Source organism: Coturnix japonica, chromosome 7 (assembly GCF_001577835.2).
Source record: "Coturnix japonica isolate 7356 chromosome 7, Coturnix japonica 2.1, whole genome shotgun sequence".
NCBI lineage: Eukaryota > Metazoa > Chordata > Aves > Galliformes > Phasianidae > Coturnix > Coturnix japonica.
Genome location: NC_029522.1, coordinates 10,250,420 through 10,277,705, shown reverse-complemented (window position 1 = coordinate 10,277,705; position 27,286 = coordinate 10,250,420). Strand labels below are relative to the sequence as shown.

The 27,286-nt window shown below is 42.3% G+C and overlaps 1 protein-coding gene and 4 non-coding genes across 5 annotated transcripts; all 5 read right to left on the bottom strand.

Moving 5' to 3' along the window:
* Positions 1-3,063: 3,063 nt before the first annotated feature.
* Positions 3,064-26,477, bottom strand: NOP58 (NOP58 ribonucleoprotein). The gene is made up of 15 exons (XM_015868193.2): positions 26,300-26,477; positions 22,901-22,977; positions 21,229-21,281; positions 18,945-19,069; positions 18,194-18,330; positions 16,999-17,063; positions 15,064-15,198; positions 14,299-14,444; positions 13,255-13,381; positions 12,471-12,634; positions 11,596-11,730; positions 10,679-10,740; positions 8,526-8,659; positions 4,127-4,248; positions 3,064-3,408 (listed from the first exon to the last, which is right to left on the bottom strand). Exons 1-15 carry the CDS (start codon positions 26,342-26,344, stop codon positions 3,352-3,354), a joined length of 1,584 nt encoding a protein of 527 aa, XP_015723679.1. The 5' UTR covers positions 26,345-26,477; the 3' UTR covers positions 3,064-3,351.
* On the bottom strand, positions 13,036-13,121 carry LOC116653707. The gene has a single exon (XR_004308093.1). It is a non-coding gene; the product is annotated as a small nucleolar RNA SNORD11 (small nucleolar RNA).
* On the bottom strand, positions 14,125-14,208 carry LOC116653708. The gene has a single exon (XR_004308094.1). It is a non-coding gene; the product is annotated as a small nucleolar RNA SNORD11B (small nucleolar RNA).
* Positions 16,328-16,415, bottom strand: LOC116653711. Its single transcript, XR_004308097.1, has one exon. It is a non-coding gene; the product is annotated as a small nucleolar RNA SNORD70 (small nucleolar RNA).
* Positions 20,847-20,935, bottom strand: LOC116653710. The gene has a single exon (XR_004308096.1). It is a non-coding gene; the product is annotated as a small nucleolar RNA SNORD70 (small nucleolar RNA).
* Positions 26,478-27,286: the final 809 nt, after the last annotated feature.

The following is a 27,286-nucleotide window of genomic DNA, read 5'->3' as shown; positions in this document are numbered from 1 at the left end:
CCAACACTGAAGCAACATCCCTTAAGAGGTAAAGGTGTCTGCAATAAGAAGTGCAGTGTGATCACAGAACCAGCTATTTTCTCTAAAAGATAACCATAGGAGTGACACATAGTACAGAAGCCACTAGCAGTTTATATTAAGAATCTATTAGATTGGATGGATTGGAGATGCAACGCTTCTTTTTGCTTCTCAGGCCCAGTAGTAACTCTTTGGAAGAGAAGTTAAGCTGCATGCATCCTTGCAGCCACACATGCCCCCCTGTTAAACAGCTGATAAGGGGATGTATCTGCTGGCTTCAGTAAGCATGCAACACTTAACTCTAGACAAGAAAAAATTACCGAAGTCTATAAAATACAGAAAGCAAAGAAAGCAGAGTGAGAGTGGCCCACGTGTCTCAGGATGGCAGGACCTAGAGATACAGTGTTGAAGTGCCCAAGTATCCAAAACACACAGCATTTTTTTCAGCTACTCCTCTAAAATAATTTTACTTTCTCCTAGGCTTACCCCCTAAGTACATCAGCAGTTTTTCACTACTGACTTTATTGTAACCCACACTGATGAAATGCTCTAAGGATCACAGATCCCACTGCTCCACTTGAGATGCCAATGCCTTTGCCAGCAATTCTTTCTGGAAATTAAACAAAAAAGATCTATCCTTAAACCAACGTCAGTATTTTTCTTAATAAAAGGCAAAACAAAAGATCCATTTTTGGACAGACCTGCTCCCTCACAAAGATAAGCGAGCTACAGCGCAGGCTCCACATGAACGTCCTGTTGCACAATTACTCAAAGTGGAGGCAGTACAAACATAAGAATCTGAACTACTTAATAAGATCAAAAGGCTGAAGTCCTAATTAAGGGCCTGCTCCAAACCTTGGCATTCACTGTTACTCGTGCAAAGAGGTTACAGTATTTCCCAACTGTAGTTGTAGGCTTCATTATTTCAAAGATGCAAGACAGTACACAAATGCCCAGACCTTTGTCTGGGGAAAACCATGCGTAAGCAAGCCAGTTTTATCTGCCTGAACTGATAAGCAACTTCAAATACAGTGACCCTGGCTTAAAATGACTGCAGTCTATCACCACTGATTACTTTCACTGTTCACATTTAGCATTTGAGTTCAATACACTTATCAGTGTCTCAGCAGCTGCCCTTTAGGGTACTGAGCGCATTGTTCCTAGGATGTGGAGCTTAACAGTCAAACAGTTCAAAATCAGAACACAGAGTACTCACTTCCTTACCTGCTTAGAAGAGGTGGTGCTGCTAAGTGCATGACCTATCCAGGACCGAGAAACTTGCAACTTGCATTTTTCCTCACCCAGCACACTTCTATTTCCTGCAAAGTAGTTTCATTTTGCACAAACAAAACACACTGCATTTCAGATGTTTTGATGCAGAATAAAGCAGAAGCTGTAGTTAATTTGATATCAAAATCAACACTTGGAAAGTGACACCAAAGCAAAGATTCTGCTGCAACAACCACCTTGGGACATGGAAGTTTGTTTCTACGGGACACTGGCTTGCAGTAATAAAATGTGTTAAGTATGGAAACTGACAGGAAGTGAATGTGATTCATCTAAGGAAGAAGCAAAATGGAGAATAGCGGCTAAGCAAAAATAACCTTGTTCCACTTCGATCTCATTCATTAGACTTACTGAGCAACTGATGCTCATACAAGTTTCCTGATTAGAGCATGAATTATATAGGGCAACTTCTGAACAGCATATACATTATTTATCTGAGACTTCTGAAGAAGAGACTACATTCATAGTTCAGAGGAAACTTAAGTCTCACATCTGTACAGATTTCTATCTGAAAGCACACAATGAAAAACCTAAGTGCACTAATAGCCAAGTCTTCCAACTCACTATGGGTCATTTTTAACATCTTTGCCACCCGCCAAGAGACTGAAGCTGAATTCATCTGCTCTTCCAGCAAAAAGCAAATGAGCTGGAAAGGTCTCAGTACTCACATACAATCCAGAGCTCGGCATGACAGGACATCAACAATTGCAGACAGCACAACACAAGGACACATTCACAACACCCAGGATAACAGATGATTGCAATACAATAACACAGTCCTGACATACTGCCTCAGATACTCCTCGATCCTCCTCAGTTATGGCTCGAAGCCCAGAATAATCAGAGAGAAGGCAGTTCATGTTCTTGATACAGACAGAAGCACATGAAGCAAACACTGTACCAGCTTTGATAGGGATTCAATACGCCTAGTTTCACTAAAAGGTAAGCCAGCTACAGGCAGTTAACTTTCAAGAGTTGGTCAACAACTATATTCCACAGAACAGCACTAGCGGCAGTGGCTGAGAAGTCACTGAACCCTGCCAACAACACTGCAATTTTGCTCAGCTTATGAGTGTAGACTCATAACTACTAGGTGTACTACCACACCTACAACATTTTTTTCTACATTAATGATTGTGTTGAGCAGTCAAATAAGCATCTTATTTGCCAACACTATGCTCCAAGAATTTTAGTCTTGATTGTATGATGCTACTTCAGAACAACTGTATTCCCCATAAAGAATGGCAGAATTAGCAAGTGACTGATTTCTGCCTCTATTAAGTGAAACTCTTGCCTTCCCAAGTCTATTATCAGATGACTCAAAAAATCGTTGTGTTCTTTTCTTTTTTTTCCCCTCTCTATTTCTTTTTAAGTGAAGAAAGTTGCCATAACCACCACGGGAGCCATTTGGAAGCTAACTCACATTCCTTCCAACCATGTGCCTTGATTCTGTCAGACAATGTAACAAAACAAAAATGTTTGGAAGGTGATAAAAGTCTCCTGATAAAAAATACACTGCAGGCTTGATAACACCTCAGCTGTTCAATGCTCTTTTATGTTACTTACAGATATTTGTATCAATTTTATGGAGAACTTAAGAATATTTACAAGCTTTGAATTCCTTAGGAAAGAAACTGCAATGGAATATTTACACACTGATAAAATAGTTTTAAGCTGATCGTTCAATTAAAACATTAAATTTTAGAAACACTCCCAATAATGGTTAGAAAGCCAGCAAATAAATTACAAGACAAAGGCTAAAGGTCTCCATAAAAATGTTTTTATTTTTAGCAGTGAAGACTGCATATGAAAAAAGGATCTACTGTCAACTTTTCAACACAAGACACTGCAAACCAACAGAGTAGCTTTCTTAAATAGCAGGGACAATGGGGCATCCTGCTCCAGGGCAGAAGATAGCTATCAAATGCATCTCTTTGCCCTCTTACAATATAGCGAGGTTAACAGTTTACAGCTAGAGGTTAAAGAAATTACATCAAGAAATGCTACTCTGAAGCATTGTCCTATGACCTATGTTTCCACCTTTTCTCAGTCTTCATTCTCATTTTTCACCTTCTTCTTCTTCTTCTTCTTTTTCTCTGTATTCTGGAAACAAACAAATGTTGCTATGAATAAATTGTAATGGAGAAGCAAAGCAATGCATGTAGCTAAGCAACAGAGCTCAAACTCAAAGCATCTCCCTCAGTTGCCATGCTCAGCACAGCACAAGAGACGTCCCCTTCCCTCTGCTGTTACTCCACTTGCACAGCAAAGGAAGCTGTGATGTCTGTCACACACTGCTGGCTGCTCCAAGCTCAGATCAGTCTGTAACAGACAGCATAGCTGCTCTAATGAAAGGGGAATAGATGAAATTCCACATGTTAAGAACAGAATTTCAAAATCGAGCAATTAATTTGGCTACAGCACCCACTCTGCTGCTGCTAGGAGACATCAAGCGATGCTTCATCTATTCAGCACATACAGCCTTTGCTCTGCAGGAGCCCTGAACAACAGAGCTGCCTGTGAATCAGTACCAACAGATCTCTAGAGAAGAAGTAACAAGAATGGAGACTAAGGCTGGGGGTGGGCTCAGGAAAGGAAGGGAAATACTACTAGTGCACTAAGGAATTACAATTTCTCAGACCTTATTAAGTAATACAACTCGTCATGAAATTTACAGTGATGAATATTACCAAATGAAGTTGCTAAAAACAGACCTTGCATAGCATGAGTTAAATAGGAAAGAATATTTTCCCCCTTGCTCCATAAATCTGGAGGGAGTCCATCCCAAAAAGGATCAGGCAGCTGAGCAGTTCTGCTTTACCTCAACTGTAGAGCTGGTGGGCGCTTCCTCTGTCAGGTCCTCCTCTTCCTCAGCTTGTTTTTTCTTCTCCTTTTTCTTTTTCTTCTTTTTGACAGGCTCATCCTCTTCTACATTTGCCTCTTCTGTACCACAGAAGGAAGAATAATAAAAGGCAAGTTGTTGATTATTACAAGAGTAAAAGGTAAAAGGAAAAAGATTTCTATGAGATTTGAGAGGATGCAATAAGGGTATTAAGAAAGCAAAAAATACTGTGCTGTCTCCACACACCTTTTATCCTCCCCTCCCCTATTTGTATGACTACTGCTTGCTATTACCAAAACGTACAGTTACCTAAGACATAAGTGACAATGTGACAGCACTAATCACATCTCGCACAAAAAGCACCCCTATGCGCCATCTCCAACATTTAAAATAAGCCTGCATGTTTTATTGGCGTTTCAGGTGCTCTTTTTGAACAGAGACTGCCCACCATTCGCCAAACATTTTCACTGGCATCACAAGAGCCCTGGAAGGACTCAACAACCCACACTAGCAGTGCGTTCAGCCAGCAGTAGGTTTTTGGCAACTGATTCCCTTATCTTCACATTGGAAAGAGGCAGAGCGGCAGTCATTTTGACTGGAAGACACAAAAATCTGAGCTGACAAAACATTTAATGCAAGAGCAGAAACCGCCCTGAAAAACAGCATTTATATGATCTTGGAGAATTGTTAAGGAGAGCTTTACTCATGTTCTCTTACGCTTATTTTTCACAATTATCCGTCAACAGCCAGTGTATCGAATCACTGCGGTAGAAGGAATATGATTTATCACTACTCATCCTCTACAATATAAGTCACAGTCTTAGGAATCTCACTGTTTTCTCAGTGTATTCCTCCAAAAAACATTTCAGCTTGAAAGTACACTCACCTATCACTTACAGAAAGAACAGGAACAATTTAAAAAGATCATTAAAATAAATAATAAAAACCACACCCCTAAAATCTTCATTGTACCATCACAGGTGTACTTCAGGGCAGCAGGAGGACTGAGCTCTTATCTTTGCCACCAAAATGGTTTCCAGACAAAAAAAAATGAGCTCTAGTATAAAAAAATTCTAGACGTTTCTATAGAAAATCCAACATTTTTGACATTTAAAAATGCCAGAGTGAAAACAGCAAAAGGATTACCAATAAAGGAACATATATATATGATTTAAAGGGGATTCTGCCATAAGCATGCCTTGCAATTAACCACACAGACTGTGTAACAGGAAATACACTCACCTTTGTAGTACTACGGATATGAGATAGGTTAAAATAACCCTGTGCTACATTAAAGCCACATGGTATGACAGGAGTGCGTGCACCACATTTAGTTACAGTACACGCTTTCACTCAGCAGGATCAGGAAGCTCTGCACTGTCAAGCACAACACTGGATAGCACTCAGAAAAAAAAATTGTTATTACATGTGTGTCATCGAGTCTGAAACACCAGGCAGTGGAATCTGCCACAATTTACAACCACAGATAAAGCATGGAACACTCACACTGTCACTTCTCACAGCTGGCAGCAGATGCCATCAAGAAGATTTAAGTTGTTGCTTTCTAGCAAAGCTCATCACAGGACTTCATACATTTGAACCCAGGCAAAATGAGGATAAAGGCTCCGGGGGGCTGCTCTTCTCCCTCCGGATCCAGTACTTTCAAGTCACTCAAGCCCAGTGGGACTTCTTTGTGATACACAGCAGCTGACAAGAAAGCCACCAATCATTCCTATGGGGCACTAAGGCACAAAACACAGGACCCAGAGGAAGAGTTTGATTGATGGCCCTCCACAGCACTGGAAACCATCAGTTCCAGTAATCCATTTTCCACCGGTCTTCTCTAAGCTTTTACATGCCAATCCGCAACGCACCCTTCCTCCTCTATGATCCCCCCTACACACACTTAAGTCACACAGCCTGTCAATAAACATATCACATTGTGACACTCCTGCCATTTAAGTCTTTGGGCCTTGCCGAGCCCACTCCATTAATTTCAAGATGTTTCTCTTGGCAAGAGACACCTTCACAGGTAACAAGCTGTTACTACATCCCAATGGCTCCACACAACTTGAGCAACTCACTGGTGTAAAACATTGTTTGTTTGGCACATCTAGCTTCAGACTTGAGGCAACAATATCAGTTCTATTTCCTACCCTCCACCATTAAATACATGTTTTGTATTAAGAAGCAACTCCTTAAGTGGACTATAACTTATTTTGGGCACTAACCCTCTGCTTGGTTTCCTTCTAGACATAACATAAAAGGTGAATGCAGTTTGAAGTCATGCCTCCCCACTTAGCTCCTATGCTGTTCCTGTCCGAGGTACTACCACCACACACACACCTCTAACGGGGAGAAAAAACACCACACACCACATTTTGCAGTTGCATTTACATCCCAGTCTAGCACAACACAAATTACTGACTCCCTTTACTACAAATATTAAAGCAGTAGTCTGACAAAACACTTTTCAGGGGCGGCTTCCCACATCATTCCCATCCCTAACCTTCACAGAATATGGACTGGATCAAACTTGATCTGGCTGAAGAATTCTTTTTTCCTGAACTGCTCTTTCCTACCATCCCCACTTATTATGGGGGCTGCACAAACAGCAAGGGGAAGGAGAGGGGCAGAGAATTCTTACACAGCACTATGCCTGCATGTGTAATCTCTGACCAGAGAAAACCTTAAGAGTACTGCACTGCAAAGAGCAGAATACTGCATTGGAAAGAACAGAGCCAAGAACAGCAGAAACTGAAATGCTTGTACATATTCAAGCAGATATGCAACATAAATCCCAATGCTGGGACCTCCCCTGTACTCTTCTGCCTGTTTCAGAACTTAATGAACTACTCAACAAACTTCTTAGGCCACCACCACCTTACCAGCATGCTGATGCAGGCATACCAACCAGAAAAAGAACAAGGTCATGGTTTGTCTAGCCCATGTCAGGATGCTGAAGGGATGAAATCTGCATACAGTTGATACAAGGTAAATAAGCTGTATGAAACTGCTTCTTCCAGAGTCTGTCAAACATCTGGCACACAGTAGGGCTGTAATTCTCAAAGTGTCTCAAAACACACTTGATACAGAGATCTGGGGGAAAAAAATAGGAGCTATGAACATCCAGAGGTTGCCCTACTCTTTCAGGTACTTTGGGTATCAGTAACTTTCCCAAAAATCAAACAGCACAGATTTCAGTAGCTCACAATTTTTCTGAACACTCTCTACAGCTCAAATCCTACAGCTCAAGTGCAACTACTAAGCTCCATCCATTCTCTATTCTCAATAAAGCAAAGGAAGAAAACAGAAGCAGTTCTACTCTATAAAAGCACAAATCATTGAATAACATTTACAAACAGAAATACCCTCTTTGTACTGGTAAGAGACCAGGCTGGAAATAACTCTAATACTTCACCTGCAAGGAGCTCATGCCTACAAGATGTCAATATTTTGGTAACAGAAAGGAGACCCAAGGGAATAATTCTGAGGCTATAGTAAGGGGATTTAGTTCAAAGGATTACCAAAAGCAGTAGCTGTGAAAACGCCCACACTACCAAAAAAGCAAAAGAGCAAAGTTCAAGCTTTTAAAATACTCAAGTGACCTTGTTTCGTTATGATAAGCGCAAGCTGGGGCACATATCTCAGATGTGAAGTACAAAGAATTCCCCCACCAGTGTTTCCTACGAGTTGCTCCATACACGTGCACAGACACCACAAGTAGATAGAGCCAGAAGCAGTTCAAGCCCAGATCCAGTTCAGGGCTCCACAAGAGGAATATAAAGTAATCCCAAGTTACTGGGTACTCTACTATCATAACAAGCCATTTAGAGGTGTTGCAAGTGTACACACAAAAAGAGGGTCAATGCTGCACGGAGTGAGCCACAAAACAGAAACCAGAGTGCTTTGAAGTCACAGCCCCAAACCTTTCTTCACACGGTATCTCAGAGGAGAACAACTGTGGCCAGCGTTGTTTTAGCTCCCTAAAAAATAACTCCTTGCGTACCATAAGTTCAAAGTGAATTTTCCAAGTGACATTTAACCTCAAGTTCTGATGTTCAACTTTAATGTGCTGAAACACAGAATAAAATAGTATTCATTTAAAGAAAGTTCAGGCAAGTTGTTTTTTACCCCCACAGGAACTTTTTTTTTCTAGATGCTGAGAGCCACTGAAGACGAGCCTACTATACAGTGCAAGGAATGAGTAGAGCTCTTACTTGTTAAAATGTCCTATACTTAAAGCAGTTTTATGAGAAGATTCTTTATTATTAGTAGTATATTACAACAGACTCAAGGAGAGTAACTAGGTACGTGGATGGTTGTCAGACTGCACAAAACACAGCAGCATGCTAGCAGCATAGCTGTAGCAACTCACCTTTCATCTCTGCCTTGAACTTCTTTGCTTTCACTGCAACTCCTGCCTCCTGCTCTTCCACCTCCTCAATTTTGCGTTTCTTTGAAACAGCAGGAAGCGTAGAGTCACTGGAAGGATCATACACCTTTATTTCACTGTAATAAAGAAAACAAGTCAGGCAATGAAGAGCTGGCCTCCAGGTAAGATCCTGTAGTTAGCTTTCCAACACAACCTCCTGAAAACATTAGCAAATCAGTCCCGCTCAGCTAACAAGCATCTACAGGTAGTTGGGCCCTTTCTCCAACACATAAATGGCTCATCGGTAATCAAGAGTACAGGAGATATCCCATGAAGCACAGCTGTCTGATATGAACAGAAAGTTCAACCAAGAGGCCAGTTCTGGCTCATATCTAAGACTCTATGAAGTGTTTAAGTTATCCGTTTGATCTCCTGCCAGATGAAAATCTTTCTGTTGCTGCTGTATGGCCACAAGCACATAGCTCCCCACTATTAGGGAAGTTCATACACGTACTCTGGGGTTAACAGATACACAGGATTAGGAAGAGCTTTGTTACTACTTTTTCTGCACTGCTTCTCCACCATTACGTTCACAGGGCACAAGTCAGAAGGCAGGATAACAGCAAGTTAGAAGGCAAGACAGGTGAATACCTAATCCGTGGCAGAAACTACCTCTATCTGAATACTGCAAGCTCCTTTGTTCAAGTCTTCGCCTCTTATAGAGACTGCAGAGAATCAGCTGCCCTTAAACACAATTCTCTTCCATCATACCTTTTCAAGGACAGTTGAATTGCTAATAGCAATAAGGCATTTTTTTTTCTGACTAATTCAGAACAGAATTCCTAGAAAAGAAACAAGTTCTAAAACAATAACCCTGAACTACTTTCCATCCAGACACACAAGCATCTAAACTTGTTTAAAGCAGGAATCTGAAGTAGCTACCTTCCAGAGGTTGCTAATGCAACTGAGACTAGTGATCAGACAGAGAAACATGTGACAACACTAGCAGGTAGCATTATCAACTTCTCTAAGCATCACAAACTCTTGTGGGTATGATCACAGCATACTGCTTTGCAGAAACTGACTACGCAGCCTCTTGGGAATTGTGGATTCTGTTTCATTTCTACAAAATAGTCAGACAACAAACTTCTGAAACATTACTGTGATGTAATTAATTAATGCTGGGTCTGTAGTTCCATACAAGACTAGGAGATTCATGCCAATGTCCTTACAAAACTACATTGGCCCCTCAAACAATAACCACAAAGCAATAGTAATATGACTGCATACTATGAATATAATTTAAAGGAGACTGAGCTGGTGTACGAACCATAGACAAATAGTTCTAACTTGTTCAGAAAATAAACATGCTCCTGAAAAACAGAACTTCAGAAATTCTAGAACTCAAATTATTCCGAGTGCATGAAATTAGTATTTTTAATCTCTTTCCCTTTTAGACAGCCAAACTAGGCTTAACAGCAAGAAGTTATCTCCAGTGTCTCTTCCCCCAAGCCTACACGTCTGCAGAACAAGCTTAACAGTATGAACATGTCCCAGCAGGACTTAACCGCTCCTCATTTCAAGAGGTCATAAACCTACAATGGTTTGTATGTTGTCTCCTCAACACCTCAAGTTACTGCCTTCTTACATACATTGATGCTTCACTTATTGACGTTTTTTTCAAAAACTGCTCCAGAAAACACAGAGCCATCACTACCCTTAGAGATGTTTAACAAATGGAAATGCAAGTTACAGCCAGCCTTGAAAAAGATGCATGATGAATGCAAATGGATGCAACGCTGCTAATTTTTCTGACAGAACTAACACCACGCTCTACTTCTGACAAGCGCTTGCCCTCTCTGGACCAGGTGTCACAGCCCAGATTAAATGTAATACATAGCAGCCCTTAGATGTTCAGCCATCAAAGCTGCAATTCAGTCATTTCAGGCACTAGAAACTCTGTAGTTTACTGGCTTTACTATAATTGCAAAATGAGGGAACATGCAAATTTGCAAGGGGACATGTTATCAGTGTTTTAGAGCACAGTATGTTTTCTGCATTTCAAGGCAATCCAATCCACATCGAAAAAGCTTCTCAGGAACAAAAATATGAAAAGCTATTTACATTTAATCAAGCTGAAAAGAAAAACTATTCACCTCTTGTTTTGATACTTGTCTGCCCTTGCCAAGGCTTTTCCAGTGCCACTTATTCTTCTTATCTAAAAGAAAAATTTAGAAGTGAAAAATAAATTACTCAGAACAAAAACAATTCACAATACAAGATTCAGAGCCCTCGAAAGGAATCAAAAATGGAAAGACAAAAATTGGTCAGGTTCTGGTACAACTGCACAAGTTTCACGCCTAGGATTAGAATAGCAACAGGGTGACAACTGAGATGAGAAAGACCTCATGACATGCCTTTCCAATACTGCTCTTCTAGAAGCCAGCATAACTAAAGGGCATCTAGTTTGGGATCAAATATATTACAGCCACATTACAGGATCGTAACTCGAAATTCACAAAGCTAGTTCAAATTTGTACATGCTTTAGGCATACTACCTAAAAGTGGAAAGTGAATCCTACGTCGTCCCAGTATGCAATGCCAATGGCAAATGATGGAACAGCAAGTACAGAGATGAGAGGATAATGCAGCAACTCTTCTGTGACATCAACAACATCTAGCTTTGGCTCCTGAAAAAGCTCTCATCTCTAAAAGCACTATCAGATTTAGGGGAATCACAATGAGAAATGTAGTGGAGGGGGAACAATAAACAAACTGTCTTCCTTCTAAAGAGGATGAGCCATGACATAACAAGCATATGTTTATAATTAATAAATGTTGTAAAACACAAGTGCATGATCATTTTTACTTCTTCAGAGTCAATATTTTTAACTATAATGTACTCAGAAACAATCACATAAACAAGAAAAACTGACACCAGCTCACAGGCCCCCCAGACAAGGCTGGGATACAGGCTACAGAGTATCAGAAAACCACACCACAAACAGAAGAGGTACAGAAGACATGTTTTTCAATAAAGTTAGCTTCATGCAGCAATCTTCTGTGTACTTACTCCTCTCTCTTCCAAATGCCTCAGTCTTGTCTCCACTTTTAATCTGTTCTCAGCTCCCATTTCAGCGCTGCTATCCTCTCCAAGGGCATCGTAACGAATAGTCAAGGCAGTCTTAGCTGCCAGCATTCGAGAAATCTGGGCAAGGCAAAAAGAATATTAAATGCTAAGACTGAACATAAGGCAATGATTCACTCTGATCTGGAAACCATAACCACAAACAGAAGAACAAAGCAACCTTCTCCTAGCAGCGTTTAGTCCAGGAAACAATTAGTATGTCAGTCTTTAGCACTGAAGTACAGTTAAAGTAACACCATATTTCCTACATAAATAGGGGGACACATCTGAACCTAGCAAGTAAGAAGGACATCTCCCACACTACTTCAAGTTTTATCCCAGGTCATTTTGAGATATAATTTCCAGCTGAATAGCTTTCTCCACAATTCAAGACATCTCCATCCAGCTGCATTACAAAAACCTAAGCTCTTTAAATGCAAGCCACAGTACTCATAACCTTCAGTATAGAGTATTAACTTGATTTTCAAATAAGACTAATGCCTGACACAGCTTAGCTTACTATCACACAAAAGAAAGCAGTAAAACTTCCCTTGAGAAAACCAGCATTACATCACAACTTGGCAGGAATGGATCTGTTCTTACAGATATTAAAGTTGTGTTGAACAGACCACCCCCGTTTCCCCTTTGTCAACAGGAATGAACAACACGAAGGTTTGTGGGACAATGGTATTTTCCACATAACCACAAAGCAAAGCAGGAGAGAACGCTGTGGAAAGAGCCTTAATGTGAAGCTCAAGTCATCTCAATAACAGACTTCCATACTCAGAAAAAAGCAAAGCTTTAACAGCTCTGAAGCTCACCTTTCCTTTGTTTTTGGCGGTTGTCTGTCCCACTAAGGAAGCATGATAGATAAGGCCAAATTTAGGTGTGTCTCGTTTAGTCTTGAGTGCTCTGAAGAGTGCCTTCTCAGCACCCAATATCTGAACTGTTGAGGCTGGATGTTTTGCCAGATTCAAGAGAGAACCTAAAAGGAGGTGACACAGGAATAGTAATCTATCAGAACAGCAGCTAAACAAGCACAATACTAGATCTCTACGGTATTAATAAGCGGAAGATCTGAGCACTCAGTTTCTCTGTGAGCTGCTTCATGTCCATTTCCCAAAGGACAAGTAAGCCGTTACAATCTTTCATGCTTTAACTCTGTCTCTGATTTAAGCAACAGGAAAGAAGGGTGAGTCAATAAGACATTTTATACAAGAGTAAAGCCTACTCCAGCCAGGTCCATCAGCAAGAACGCATTATCACACAACTACAACAGATAATCAGAATGAGGCTGCTACCTTGAGCCAATCTGACTACAAATGCTTAAAGCCAACTTCTCAGTATTTTATCTCAGATTTGACTGGACCGCCAGAAAGGGGCTCAGTGTCTCAGAAGAGGTAGTGACTTAAGTTGCCCTCACATTCCAAGAAGGATTCAGGCCAACCAAGAACTACATCATCACAGACTACTACCGAGCTCACACTCATATTCTCAAGAGATGCTCATCATGGTCTTGCATGATGCCTTCAGCCAATTAGCTCCTGAGAGAAAACTTGTGGTGAGGTCAGCTAAGCTTTATTTACACTGACCAATGTGACCCACCTGCATGAGCAATGAGTCTTGCTCCAACCAGTTCACCCACCATAACGGTGAGATTAGGAGCAATGGCCATCATTCTGTTCTTCAGGTAGTCATACAGCTGTGTCCGATACTCAGAGATCTCAATTACCTGGCATAAACAAAGTTTAGTTACATGAATCAGAATTGGCTGACAGACAAATCTAAGTCCTAAACGAAGGTGGCTACTACCAAGGAGGCTAACAGTGCAAACTACACAATCAAGAGTCAGTTACAGAAAGCTTTATATAGGGTATATTCCCAGAGCAGAGTTCCATCCATGAAGTGTATTGGATTTGTACTGTTCATTCCCTCATGTAACCTATTTTCTCAGCAGAGCTCCTGATAAAGGAGCTGACAACATGCCAAAGACAGCGAAGCAGAACAAAAATACTTAGTAAGGACATTTTCTTTAGGACAAAACCCTGGAACATTCAGTTTTCACATAAATCTTTGTCACCATTCTCTTTAAATAGGATAAATGATCTCTACTTGTTCCATACAAATGCACTCAATTAAAACACACATAAAAAAGCAGCCCAGTCTAGACTGAGAACAGGACTTGCTATTCCTAACCCTGCCACTCCCTGGTAAAGTCACAAAGGGATTCAGTTGGCACCAAAGTCAGAGGGAGTCCATAGGCAATACAAATGAAAGCAGGAGAGGGCTCCGAATTCTTTTTAGGCCTCAGTGCTCCACTTTTAACCCAGGGTTTACCGCCCAGCTTCAAAACTGACAGGCGAAAAAGAGGTTGCGCAGTACCATTTTCTTAAGGGCTTAAAAACACACCAGTGCCAGAATTCCTTCCAAAAGGAAGACACTTGCAGAAGGCTTCAAATAGACATCAACAGATGGAGATGGCTCAGATGAGGTAGTGACTGTGCACCCTCATGTCTGTACATCAGGAAAACCACAATATAGGAATCATCACTGCCATCATGACTGTGTTAGAAAGGGCCTAGGTAGAAGAGTCTCTGACGCTGTTAGGCATTGTGGAATTTCTACTGCTATTCATATACATATGCATACCTGATCACAGAGATGAATTATGTTGTTTATATCTTCTTCTGATACTTCTGTTCCCATGGAAATCTCAGCAGCAGCTTTTACATCCTCCTCAATCTCCTCTGGTAGGATGTCAGAAACATCAGAAGATGCAAAATTTCTTCTATCTCCTGCAGGGGACAGATGAAAGCACGTTTGTAGTGGGGGTGAGATGAGAAGGTATGAAAAGAACAGAAACAGACAAAGATAAAAAGGCTAAAATACAGTCAGTCAAGTCTGCTATCATCCTAACCTAAACTACCAAAATATACGTTGATGTTCAGACCTTATTTACACTACCAAGAAAGGTTAGGTCAATTCAATTTGGAACTAGAAAAAGCCCTTATTCCTTAACACCAAATACTTCACCTTTTCAGTACCTATTTGCTGTAAAATTTTCAGTCACAAGACTACGAAGGAAGAATATCAGTAAGCAGCAGTTACTTTTAACTAACCAGGTCTAAATATCCAAACTGGTCTGATTAATTCCAAGATATGCTGGTGGTCTTCTTTATGCTGGTCATATGATATTAGCGTTATATTACGGTTCAGAATTTCAAACTGCATTAGCATACAGAGGCAACCACACACCACCTCTGTACTGGCCTTATTTGCACTGGTTTAGATGGTAGGATTGTACACAACACCATGACCTGCTGTAGAGCGAGTTGCTGGTCTATAAATCTGTGTCATGACATTTCACGTTAATACACAATGCATCCCCCAGGCTCACGCCTCCTTATTACTCACCAACTTTCCGCACGCATTTACAATAGGTCAGGTTATCTGTGATGATTTTACCCAGCTCAGGGAAGTGCCAACCATACCATTCTCTACAGCGCATGATATAATTATTCAGTTCTTTGTCCAAGTCATCAAGAAGTGCTACGAGAAAGAAGAATGGACTTTTGTTTCTTACAAGGACATTGAAAAATGGTTAACTCTCAAATCAACAAATTTAAACAAAGTAAGCAAAGATAACAGAAGTAGATAAGTTGCTCCAAAAGTAATGCTTCCTATTTATTTCCAGGGAAACTACAACAGATGCAAAAAGCATAACACCACTATTTGATAAAGCAAATTCTCATCTTCCAAATACCTTTTTTCAATGTATTCACCACCATTAGCTATACATATTCATCAGTAATGAAGAAGTCTGCATGCTGCACTAGTAGAAGTCTGTACTAGAGCAGGGACCCAGTGCCATCACTGCCTCACTGCCATCCACTGCCTGGTCTCCAGATACGTTCAACAAGCATCAGTGAATGTCAACGGGTGCCATTTTTTCCACACAGAGGAATTCAATGACCCCTTCATTTCATATATGCATCCATGTCAGATACTATTCTGTAAGACTGTGCCTTTGCTGCCATATGCCACACAGTACCACAATATAACTTGATATTGGTGGGAAGATTCTACTTCTACTGCCATACCGCCAACATTCACCTCTGAACATAATAAAACAGAAGGCATTACTTCTAGAGCAGCCCTTGTTCTATCACAAAGATTTGATGGAATGCAACTTAAGCTGCAGTGAAGTAGAAGTCCTTTGTTTTCAGAGAACTGCATAATCCTAGGCACAGTAGTGCAGAAACATTAGAATTAACACAAACATTGTCTGAAAGTTTAACCGCTGGCACCACTTTGGAGAACAGATGCCTTTAGCAGCTGCAAAGGGCATTCTCTTGGATGGGGCACAGGAGCCACCGTGATTCTCCCTCTCAATCAGAAAAGTGTTCACACACAAGGTAGATGTAACAATTAGCCACCTAATAAACGTTAAAGAAAAAACCTAATGGTGAGAATGTATCTAGTATTCACAGTTACTTGATTGTGTTAAGCCCTTTAATTGTCTTTACACTATAAATGCATCTGACAAATCCAACAAGCTCAGCAGCTAGAAGATACGACTGATAACTGGATTTACAACATCAACATGTAACACCCACGGCATATATTGCTACAGAGCCCTGAGGCTAAAATATTTCCCTCTAATGCAATAACAACATTTCCATCTGTTGTCTCAGTGGTAGTGACGAAGGAACTGAATTAAATCATTATTTTCAGCTTAACTATGTTTCATCATTGACAACAGTCTGGGAATTAATATCCCAAACAGGATTCCTTGCAACTGCTTCACAGCAAGAATGCTGATTATGATGCAGACGTCTTCAAAGACGAATGAGGAATGGGTGTCCCTGTCTGTGTTTACAGTTGCAGTCTGTTTTTCATTAAGAAAGCATGGGCACGGAAAGCAGCATTAAAAACCGCAGTGGTTTCTACACCTCTAAGGTAAGAGCATCTCCACATTGTACTATATGTGACCTAGCACAAAAATGGAGATTCAGAAAGCCCTGTTCTGTGGGGCCCAGACACTCTCCCAAAATAACTGAGGTGAGGCACGTTGGGTAGTGAAGTCCTCAGAGGACTGAACTTACACTGCCTGTATTTCAGCTCATCTCTATGCTAAGAAAACAGATATCGGCTTACCGTACCACCCTAACAGTGTTAGTGTTTGTGGTAAATCCTATTGAGATTACAAACCTTATGCCTAGCTGAACACAATATAATTTACTGTAACATTCTAAGGGAAAAAAAAATTACACCAATACTTCCCTGCAACCAGCATGAAGAAGGCAAATAAATTGAACCATGAATAATTTAGGCTCTAAATATACTTACAAATTGCCTGGACGATCATGGTATCTACTTTGTCTGGGCTGAATTTCAACTTGTATCGAGAAAGGCTGTGGATACAGAAATAATTTCATTAGCACACTGACCTCCCACTGCAGAGTACATCCCACCCATCCCTGTTTTACAGGAACGTGGCTGTCCATACATTCATTCATACCAGCTCAACTTTATAGTGCTGACCACTCCCACCTGTGACCACTGAGGAAACCCTGACCACACGACCTTTCTGAGCAACTGTGACATACACATGCATATGCTATGAAAAAAGTGAAAGCTAAGGCCAACTGTACCACAAGCATCAGACTGAGCACAAACACTGTGGCAGGAAATAAGTTTCTGGTTTCCTTCTGCAATGCTTCCCACAAAAATTATTTGTCAATAGCACTTTCAGTTCTGCAGCAGTTGAAAGTGATCCACAAAACACAACCTACACTGCAGCAAATATCAGCAATGGTAGCAAGAAGTAATAGAAGAAACACCTGGCTTTTGACATATGATTAAAATTTCTACAGTAAAACACATGATATCCACAAGGGCTTAAATGTTCCAATTATTGTTTTTTTAATATATGAATGTCTACATTCTAGACATCATTAGCAGCAACAAATGCATCTTCAAAGTATTAGCTACAACAAAGCAGTTCTCTAACTTGCCAATGGCTACAGAACAAGTTCATATCAAAAAAGGGATTAAAAGTTGCTCATGAGGGCATGCCTGACCCTGTGCTGATCCAGCAATTCTTTTCTCCTTTACTACTCCACCAAGCCTAGCAAGGCACGATGGTGAGAAGGGAAATACATCTCTGCCTTTAATATTTACATTATACACATTACACATGCACATATGCCAGTGTAAATCAAGAAATCATAATCCTCCCATCTCTAAATGGCAATGGAGTTTTAAACTAACCATTCAACTACTACAGAGACATTTCATACCAAGCTCTGTAGTGAAGGGAAAGGAAGCTATCAACTTTGGGATGAGGCTGAAGCCTTTTCCCAAGAAGGTGGTTGCAAACTGGAAAATCCCTGTGAAACAAGGCTTCAGATGCACATGTATGTTGACTTATAAAGTGAATATGAAACCATACCACATAGAGACATCTGAAGCAGCAAAGAGCAGCCAAGGACACAGGAGTAGAGCAGTGACAGGATGAAACAGAGCTGTGCTAGGAACTCACCTGTGTGCCAGACCCAGACACATAGCTGCCATCTCTCTGGAAGGGAGGCCTGTAATAAGCCCTTCAATCTGTGAACGAATCCCTCTCATCAGCTCTGTAACCATCGGGCTGTGTATACAACTCAAATTCAGCTTATCCTGTAAGATGGAAGTCATTGAGCCTAAGTCAGACATGACAATATTTCTCTAAATCCCTTCTTCCAGAGCTTTATCTCATTACACCTGGCTTTCCTAAGGCAATTCTGTGGTCATTCAACAGGTTCAAGTCTTTTTTCATGCTTAAGGTAACGACAACTTCATTTAACTACACTAACAATCCCAGTTTGAAGAGATGTATAATTCAGCCTCTGTTTAAATAATTAAGTCAGAGTCCTTTGTGGTATTCACTTCAACACTGGACTCTTCTCCGTTTGCACCCCACTACAATCTCCTAACACAGGATGAGAACATGGTCAGAATAAAACTCTCTGGAACAGGCAGCAATCAGACATAAGTGTGAGCCTAGGATTGGACAGCTTGGAGATGTCAGAGAAAGTAGACCACCTCTACAGTACTTCTCCCTTCCTCTGGTAGGCAAGAGCTGGAGACATTTGATCATAAGGAACAGTGATTCTCTACACACCACAAACATCACGGGGGCAGCAGGTTACATTGCTAATCATTTTTATCTTTCCAAAACCCGTCTACAAGATCTCAGTAGCATGAAACAGAAAGACAAAGACAAAAAGAAAAACAGCAAAGTCAATTATCACCTTTATGACACCACCAAGTTTAGCATCTGCTACAGCCAACTGTTCGTGGGCATCTTTTGCCACTATCTTCTTGAGAATTTTCTTCAAGTTCTTGCTGAGTTTGCCTTCTACAAGAGCCGTGGATGCTGTAGAAAACAAGACCAAAGATGCAGTTTCTTCCCTTTCCTAAAGCCTGTGACAATATGGCTTCTAACTCGGTATTATTTTGACTGCCACAGTAGCTTTAGCCCGAGCTGCAATACCACAATACCAGCTAAAATAAAAATAGAAGGAAATTATCTTCTTGCCCTTTTGAAGACCTAGATCAAGAATCACCTTCCTATCTGCTGTGCCTTGCTCCATGTGTCTTCAGTCCAGTTTCTCTGCATTTTGCTCATGAAATGCTACTAGTACATAATGCATCTTAGATGTAAAATTCACATTTCCAAAAGCCAAGTTCTAATGGAACATTTTGTATACAGTTTAATTAACCAATCATTTGCCAGGTCCCTCTTAAATCTTAAATTGAGCAATGACTTATTTGCATCCTGTGCTGACAGTAACATATGGTCCTTCAAAGCCCAAGAAAAAAAACAAACACTGCACACATGGACTGGGGAGTCAGAAAAAGACCCTTTTAGTATACACCACATAGACTGAAGCATTTTAAATGGATTCTTTCCATATTCAAGTATTAAATGATCTGCAAGACATTTACAACCCCACACAATACATTTTAAGACGGCACAAATACAACCCTGATACAAATACACTGAACTTCTGTGGCTGATACATCTTCAACATAATACAGAGTACACAAGCCAGTGATTGATTTACAGAATCAATAAAACTAGGCTCCCCAGTACAAAAAAGACAGGGATCTCTTGGAAAGAGTCCAGTGGAGGGCCACAAAGATGGTGAAGGGCCTGGAGCATCTCCCCTATGAGAGAGACTTAGGGAACTGGGTCTGTTTAGCCTTGAGAAAAGAAGGCTGAGAGGTGACTTAATCCAGGTTTATAAATACCTGAGGTGTGGGAGCCACAGTGGCGAGGCTGGCCTCTTTTCAGTAGTGCATGGGGACAGGTCTAGGGGTAATGGGATGGAAGTACAGCATAGGAAGTTCCGCACGAATGTGCGGAAGAACTTCTTTACAGTGAGGGTGACGGAGCACTGGAACAGGCTGCCCAGGGAGGTGGTGGAGTCTCCTTCTCTGGAGATATTCAAGACCCAGCTGGACACCTATCTGTGTGACATGGTGTAGGGAGCCTGCTTTGGCAGGGGGGTTGGACTCAGTGATCTCTAGAGGTCCCTTCCAACCCCTACAATTCTGTGATTTCCCAGACAAACCCAAAACTCTAAATTAGGAGGTTTTTTCCCCCCTTGTTCTTCTTGCTTTGTTGTTCAGGTGTTTGTTGGTGTAGGTGTTTTGGGTTTTTTCGCTTATTTTCTAATCAGCCTAGCAATACATGATCCAAACATAAACCTAAGCAAAAGCAACATATACCAAAAAGTATGCCAGAGAAATATACTGCAGCTTCAGACTCAACTCTTTCATTTGCATATACAACATTTCCATTTTCATTGTTTCTTTAGCTTCCTCTATATGCTACCCCTACTACCTTAGAATATGAAGATCCACTACTTGGTAGTAAATGTGAGGTGCAATATGCACCTTCAGAAGTTATAGATTACAAACCCGTTTAGCACTAATAATCATGCTATCCATGAATAATTAGGTAGCATCTTTGCTGTTCAAAAAGATCTGCAGCGTTGAGAATTTGTGTGTTTAAACAGTAAAAGTCATTCGATAACTTCCCATTTTGTTTAAGCACCTGAATTTCTCTGAAGTGCTTCAGGTGCAAGAAAACCAAACAGGTATACCACATCCGTAATACAAGCAGTTACAATAATATGTAGTCTGATATGTCTGTTGTCTCAGTGGTAGTGACGAAATGTTGACTCAAATCAGCTACATTCAGTTCCAACAAGTATCCATCATCGACAACAGACTACGTACATCAAATTTCTACATGGTGCTCATTAGTAAACTGCCTGGGCAATAGGAATGACATGAACAAAGTAAGACTTTATTACATCTTTGCTACGCTGTAGAGTGGGTCGATGACCTCATAAAACAGAAGCAGTTGCCTTTGAAAGATGCATCATTTAAAAACCATGCAAATTAAAAACAGCAGAGACAGAGGTAAGCAATGAGTGAACTATTGTCTGAGATGTTAGAGGTTGCTGTTGCTCCGTTGCCTTTTATTTTTCATTTTTTCCAAGAACAATGTCAACTCTCCCTTACCAGCGAGCGCTTCTGTTGTGTCCTGAAACTTTTCAAAGTGTTTCAGCTTTACTCTGCAAAAGAAAAATACAAGTATGTCAGCAAATGTACATGAGACAGATGTTAACAAAAAAGGGTTTTTTTTTTCCTCCTCTGCCCTGGCTATTACATCTCCCCTCTTTGTCCCTGATTGCAAGTGAGCAGAAATGAATATTCAGACCCTCAAAAAGGAAGAGGAGCAATACATCTGAAATTTAAGGACAGACATTAACCATGTGAATCTCAAGACCGCACCCTGACTGTCACTACTGACTAATACCGCTATCCTCATTTTGAAAATCTTCACCTTCTGCCTCCACAGGACACAGCCTGCACAGCTCAGATTTAACACTCTTTTCCACCAAATAAATCTTCAAATCTTTAAGACTGAACTGATGCATTGCCCCTGAATCCTCGAGTCCTCCCTTGTAATTATATGTTAGAAAACAAGTTTTGAGTTGAGCTTAAAACAACCAGTAAACGGAGCATTCTTCCATGGCCTTACTGCTCACCAGAGCCAAAAATCATACGTACAGTGTTTAAACACACTGTGCCAACTCCCGCAGCTCAAGTTCCTTCTCCCCCTCACATAATCTGTGGTGTTGATATCTAGAGCCCCAGTGAAGAAGCTATCACAATCCAGTAAATTCCTTGTCAAGGGCAGGCATTTAACTAATCCTGTTCTGATTAACTACTGCGCTTTGTGAGCCAAGTATCTGCAAAAGAAGCAAGGTCACAGATAAAGCTGAATGCCTGAATTAAGAACACAAGCCTAACAAAAGCCCCAGGCTTATTCTGATGCCTTTTTAGAATCATTAGAAATACAAGAACTGACTTGATCAGAGAACAGATCCATTAAGAGCCATATCCTGCCTAGCAAGTGGCCAGGATGATGTTTCCAAGACAAGACGAACAACACTTCAAACAGATATGTGGAATATTCCATCTTCTCTAAATATTCCTCCAGAGCAGTACAAACCCAAATCGCAAGTCATAGCTTGTTCAGAGGTATCTGTTCTAACCAAAGCTGCTTAGAAATGCTCCAATAAAAACACCCTAAGCAGACTTGGCAGGAATTCACCATTGTTCCCAGCCTTAGGACTATTTGCTAGAAAGGCCAGCTTGGTTGCTTGGTCAGCAGGCACCACAACCCCAGGCAGCTGCTCAGAGACACTAACAGTGACTGGTGGCATGGGAGCTCACAGGATTCACATGCTATTAGTTTCAGTTGAACCACGATGGGTTTTTCTTTCAAGAACTTCCTGACAGCACAAAAACATGGTATTTCAGCCAGTTTCAGCATTACAAACTTGGATGTTCTTGTCAAAACATCCAAAACTCCTTATAATATTGTTCTTTTTTTTTTTTTTTTTCCGGTGTCATGTGATAATAACTTCTGCAGCTTAATTATGCCACAAGTTTATATATATATATATATACTCTATATATACTATATATATATATATAGCTCATATATAATATATATATCTACTTCAAGATAGTATTAGCACTTAATTTCACATTACTGTTGCTTACAGTAATATGTACAATACTTAAAAGTCAACACTTGTTTCTGAAGCTCAGGTTAACAGAGCTGTACAGGCAGCTGCGCACTCCCAAAGTCAGGCTGTTACCCCCACATCAGGCCACTTACATTTTGTTTGCTTTTTCAGGAGTTTCAAACTCCTTCCACAAACTGTCAACTTCTTGGAGTTTTTTCTCATTCAGAACCTGCAGACAAAAACAAAACAAAAGCATATTGAAAGCTCTTCTGAACGACCTTCAGACACACATTCAGCAGAGATGACCTGGAACATATTCATGGCATATCTTAACACTGGAAGTCACTGCAAATTGAGTCAACAAAAGCAATTATGGTAGTCTCCAGTCTCACCATTCTGTCTCAGCATCTTCATCCCACCAGCACGTAACTGAGTTTACAGTGCTGTACTTGCTTTCAACTGTGTTACAGAAGTTGCTCAATAATGGCTACGTCCTTTTGAACCTGCACCATCAAAGTAAAGCCCTCTCTTTATTTATCAAAACAGGTCTTGCTCCACCTCTTAAAGGATTCATTCACAACCTCAGTGACCCAAAACCAAACCTGTCTCTACTTTGGGAAAATACAAACATGTCTGGGACACCTCACAGGAAGGAGTGATCCCACACCTTATTTTCACAAATCCAAATGAACCCAAGGAAGAAAGGACATCACAGCAGGGATGACTTTTCAGCACAGCTCAGTAATCATTTGAGTTAAAATTGCTTTAAGAGGAAGTAATAGCTTAATCCCATCTCTGGTCAGAGGGGATTCCCTTCCAGCATTTAAACAGGAAAAGGATAACAATTATGCCATTAGACCCTGCACATTTCGCAAAATGTGTACTGCAAATTCCTAGAACATTGCTCAGGAGAACAGCACTGGCAAAGTCCTTACAATGTTAAGTTCTTCACACCTCAGTAAAAATGTTGGATTTAAGTTGTGACAAGCCCCAGCACAACTACAATTCAACTTGGTGCCCTGCAAAAACAGCTCTTGCGCCCTTGCAGATTTTTAAACCTAGGCCAAAGGAAGCTCTTTCTTTTTGTTTAAATTAAATTATTGCTGAGCAAATAAACATGATGACTCATTTCCCACAGGGCTCTGGGGCACAAGACAACCTTTGGGCACATCTCCCCAGCCTGTTGATTCTTTGCTTCGCAGTGGATTCATCTTTGATACAGACAGGATTAGTTCTTCCTGCCCTGAAGCTCAGAGAATTCTGGCTCTATAAACAGATATCGAGAAAAACACAAGTATACAAACTGATAAATCAAGGTTGCTAATATATAGAAACTATGGCTGCCTATGGAAATTTTGTGTCTCAGCGGACACTAAGATATAATGGACTTCCAAGAACCAGAACACTGTTATTCTATTTACCCCCAAGTCATACACACTCTTCACTCCTCTGACAGGAGCAATACCAACAGGAGACCACTGAAGGGCTACCCAGCTTGTAGAGAAAGATGATCCTGTTTACCAAAGCATAATGGCAGAGCACAGTTATTCTGCCTACAGACAGCTTGTGAGCCCTGCTGGAAAGGAAAGTGGGTGACAACTGTTTCTAAGAGTTCTGAAATGTAAATTCTCTTCAGTTCTCAAGGAACTGAAGAACAAACTAAATTGTGACCACATTAAGACACATTAAGACACTGTCTTAAAAAAAGCATAACACCATGGTGAATACTTTGATACAGAACTAACATACAGATGTAGTGATCACATAAATTTGCAGCTACTGTATGGAGGATAGAAAAGCTCTCCCAGTCCTGCAGACACACAACATGCGCAGGTCTTCCTGGCAGCTGCAAACAGAACAAGTGTGGAAAACCAAAACATGTGTCCAAACACATATCTTAATGAAATGTTACTAATGCTCAGTTCCAGCAGACAGCTTCCAGTTCTCTTGCATCCAACCCAGATATCAAATGCAGTTTGCTCTCCCAGAGTATGCTTAATGCCTGCAAGGGAACGCTGCTGCTTGCTGCCTGGTGCCCCCTGCTGCCTGGCACAGACACCACAGCCGGGCCCAGCACGCAGCTGCTGACATCAGCAGCACTTCTGTAGAGGAGTCTCTTCAGTTCAGTGCCTCTTCTCATGCCTCTATTTATATACCAACTTTTTTCATATGCCAACCTCAGTTTCAGTGGTTTAAATACGGGCTGTTTACAGCCCCTCTTGACTCCTGCACAATTACAGAATAGAACCATCGAATCTCCTGAGTTGGAAGGAACCCCAAAGAATCACTGAATTCAACTCCTAGCTCCATGAAGGGTCAGAAGTCAAACCCACTTCCCGCACACACAGCCCAAACGCATCTCGAGGTCCAGCACTCAGGACCGTACCCACTGCGCTGGGCCCATTCCATGCCCACCACTCTCTGGTGCACAACCTTTCCCTGCACCCCAGCTGCCCCTCCCCTGGCACAGCTCCTCAGTGTCACAGGGAGCACAGCTCAGCACCGCCCCTTAGAGGAGCTGCAGCCACCACGAGCCTCCCCTCAGCTCCTCCGCTCTGAGCAACCCAAGGGACCTCAGCCACAACTCACACACGTTGCCCTCAGTGCCCTCCCCGTTTCTGCTGCCTTTTTATGGCTGCTCTTCAATAGCTTCATATCTTTCTTACACTGCGGTGCCCAAACCTGCACGCAGTGCTTGAAGTGAGGTTACACAGCCAGGTGCAGAGCGGCACAAACCCCACATCCCACCACCTGGGTGAGCTGGGCTCGACACACAGCACTGCTATACGAAAACACCGTCAAAGAATGACCCAGGTTGGAAGGGACCTCAAGGATCATGTAGTTCCAGCCCCCCTGCCTGGCAGGGCCACCAAACATACACATTTACTAGATCAGGTTGCCCAGGGCCCCGTCCAACCTGGCCTTGAACACCTCCAAGGACGGGGCATCCACAACCTCCCTGGGCAGCCTGTTCCAGGGCCTAACCACTCTCCTAGTAAAGAACTTCCCCCTAACATCCAACCTAAATCCTCCCTCTTTTAACTTAAAACCATTTCCCCGTATCCTGCTACTGTCAGCCCTTTCCAAGAGTTTACTCCCCTCCTGGGATTAAGCTCCCTTCAGGTATTGAAAGGCTGCAATGAGGTCACCCCGCAACCTTCTCTTCTCCAGGCTGAACAAACCCAACTCCCTCAGCCTGTCCTCATAGGGGAACGATATAGTGAAGAATCTGGCTCACTCCTTCTTATACGAGAACATAAAATTTCTCTTAATAAAAGACCAGCTGTACATCAGCAGCACTACGATGGGCCACTGCCCAGGGCTCCAGAGAGACACCCCCCGTTTCCCCCATACAACCTGCACACAAAGCAGCCATTCACTCCATTGGGTACCGGCCTCTGTGCCCAGCTCCCGCCCGGTTCCGTGGGTCAGAACCCACAGGACTCGTAACAGACACGGCCCCTCACCAGGCCGTACAGGCCGCATCCACAGCGCCCACCAAACCCCAACCGGGAGCGGGGCGCGGCCTCCTCACCACCTCCACACCTCACCTTGAAGATGGCGTAGCCGGCAGCGGTCTCAAACAGCACCAACATGGCGGCAGCCAAGAAGGGCCGGGGACAACCGGGAGCGGCGGCAGCAGCACGGCCACGTGCGCGGACCCACGGCGCCCACCCCGCCCATGAACTAGAGTGGGCGCAGCGGAAGTGACCTCACCGGAAGGGGAAATGCTGGGCAGCCAGTTCCGCGCGCTCCCGCAGGCCACGTGGCGCAGTGAGCGCGGCCGGGGCTGCCGGCTGTGACACTGTGTGCCCTGGGCACGGCCGGTAACGGGGCGGTTCCCTAAAGGTTCCACCGCGCTGTGCCTCGTAGCTGTGCTCTACGAGCTCCTGTTTGCGTATAGCGGCCTTATGGGCTGTGACCGTGTGCTGAGCGCAGCCCCCATTTTGTTGGGCTCGCTCCGTGCGCTGCCCGCCGGCTGGGGGCGGTGCTGGGCCGCGGTTGGTGGCCACGAGGCAGCGCCGTGTGTCCGGCCTGCAGCGTGTGGGGCTGCGGGGGAAGCAGCGCTGCGATAACGGGGTTATTCGCGTTATGGCCGTGGGAGTTGGTTGTTTTCGGTGTTATAATGAGCATTTAATAGCGTCACTGAACAAGCAGTGCTCAGTGCAGAAGGTCAGGCAGGTTCACACACCTACTTTCAAAGCCCTGTTTCAGTGCTGACAGCCCAGGCTGGAGCTTAGAGTGTTATGTTCATCCTTTTTGCTCCCGAGCAGCTGTGCCAGCACTAGGAGCCAACTGGCTGTTCAGGAGCCTGTGTTAGGAGCCAAGTGGCTGTATCTGATGTTCAAGAGCCTGTGTTTGGTTGGTGAAAGAGGTGTTATGCAGAGGAGATGGGCCACAGATTGTGAGGGAATGCTGCGGCCCTTCCCTGCTCAGCTGCATCCATGGCCTCGAGTAGAGCCGCACCTCAGCCTGAGCTAATGGAAGGGACTCCAAGTGACTGAGATTAGTTGCAGGGAGAAAATCAGAGCAGGAGC

Coding starts and splice junctions, on each gene's coding strand:
- NOP58 (XM_015868193.2), bottom strand. CDS start 26,344: ATGTTGGTGCTGTTTGAGACCGCTGCCGGCTACGCCATCTTCAAG. Junction 21,282..22,900: donor CCTGAAAAAGCAAACAAAAT/GTAAGTGGCCTG, acceptor TTTCTTTTGCAG/AGTAAAGCTGAAACACTTTG. Junction 12,635..13,254: donor AAGACTCATTGCTCATGCAG/GTGGGTCACATT, acceptor ACCTCCTTTTAG/GTTCTCTCTTGAATCTGGCA.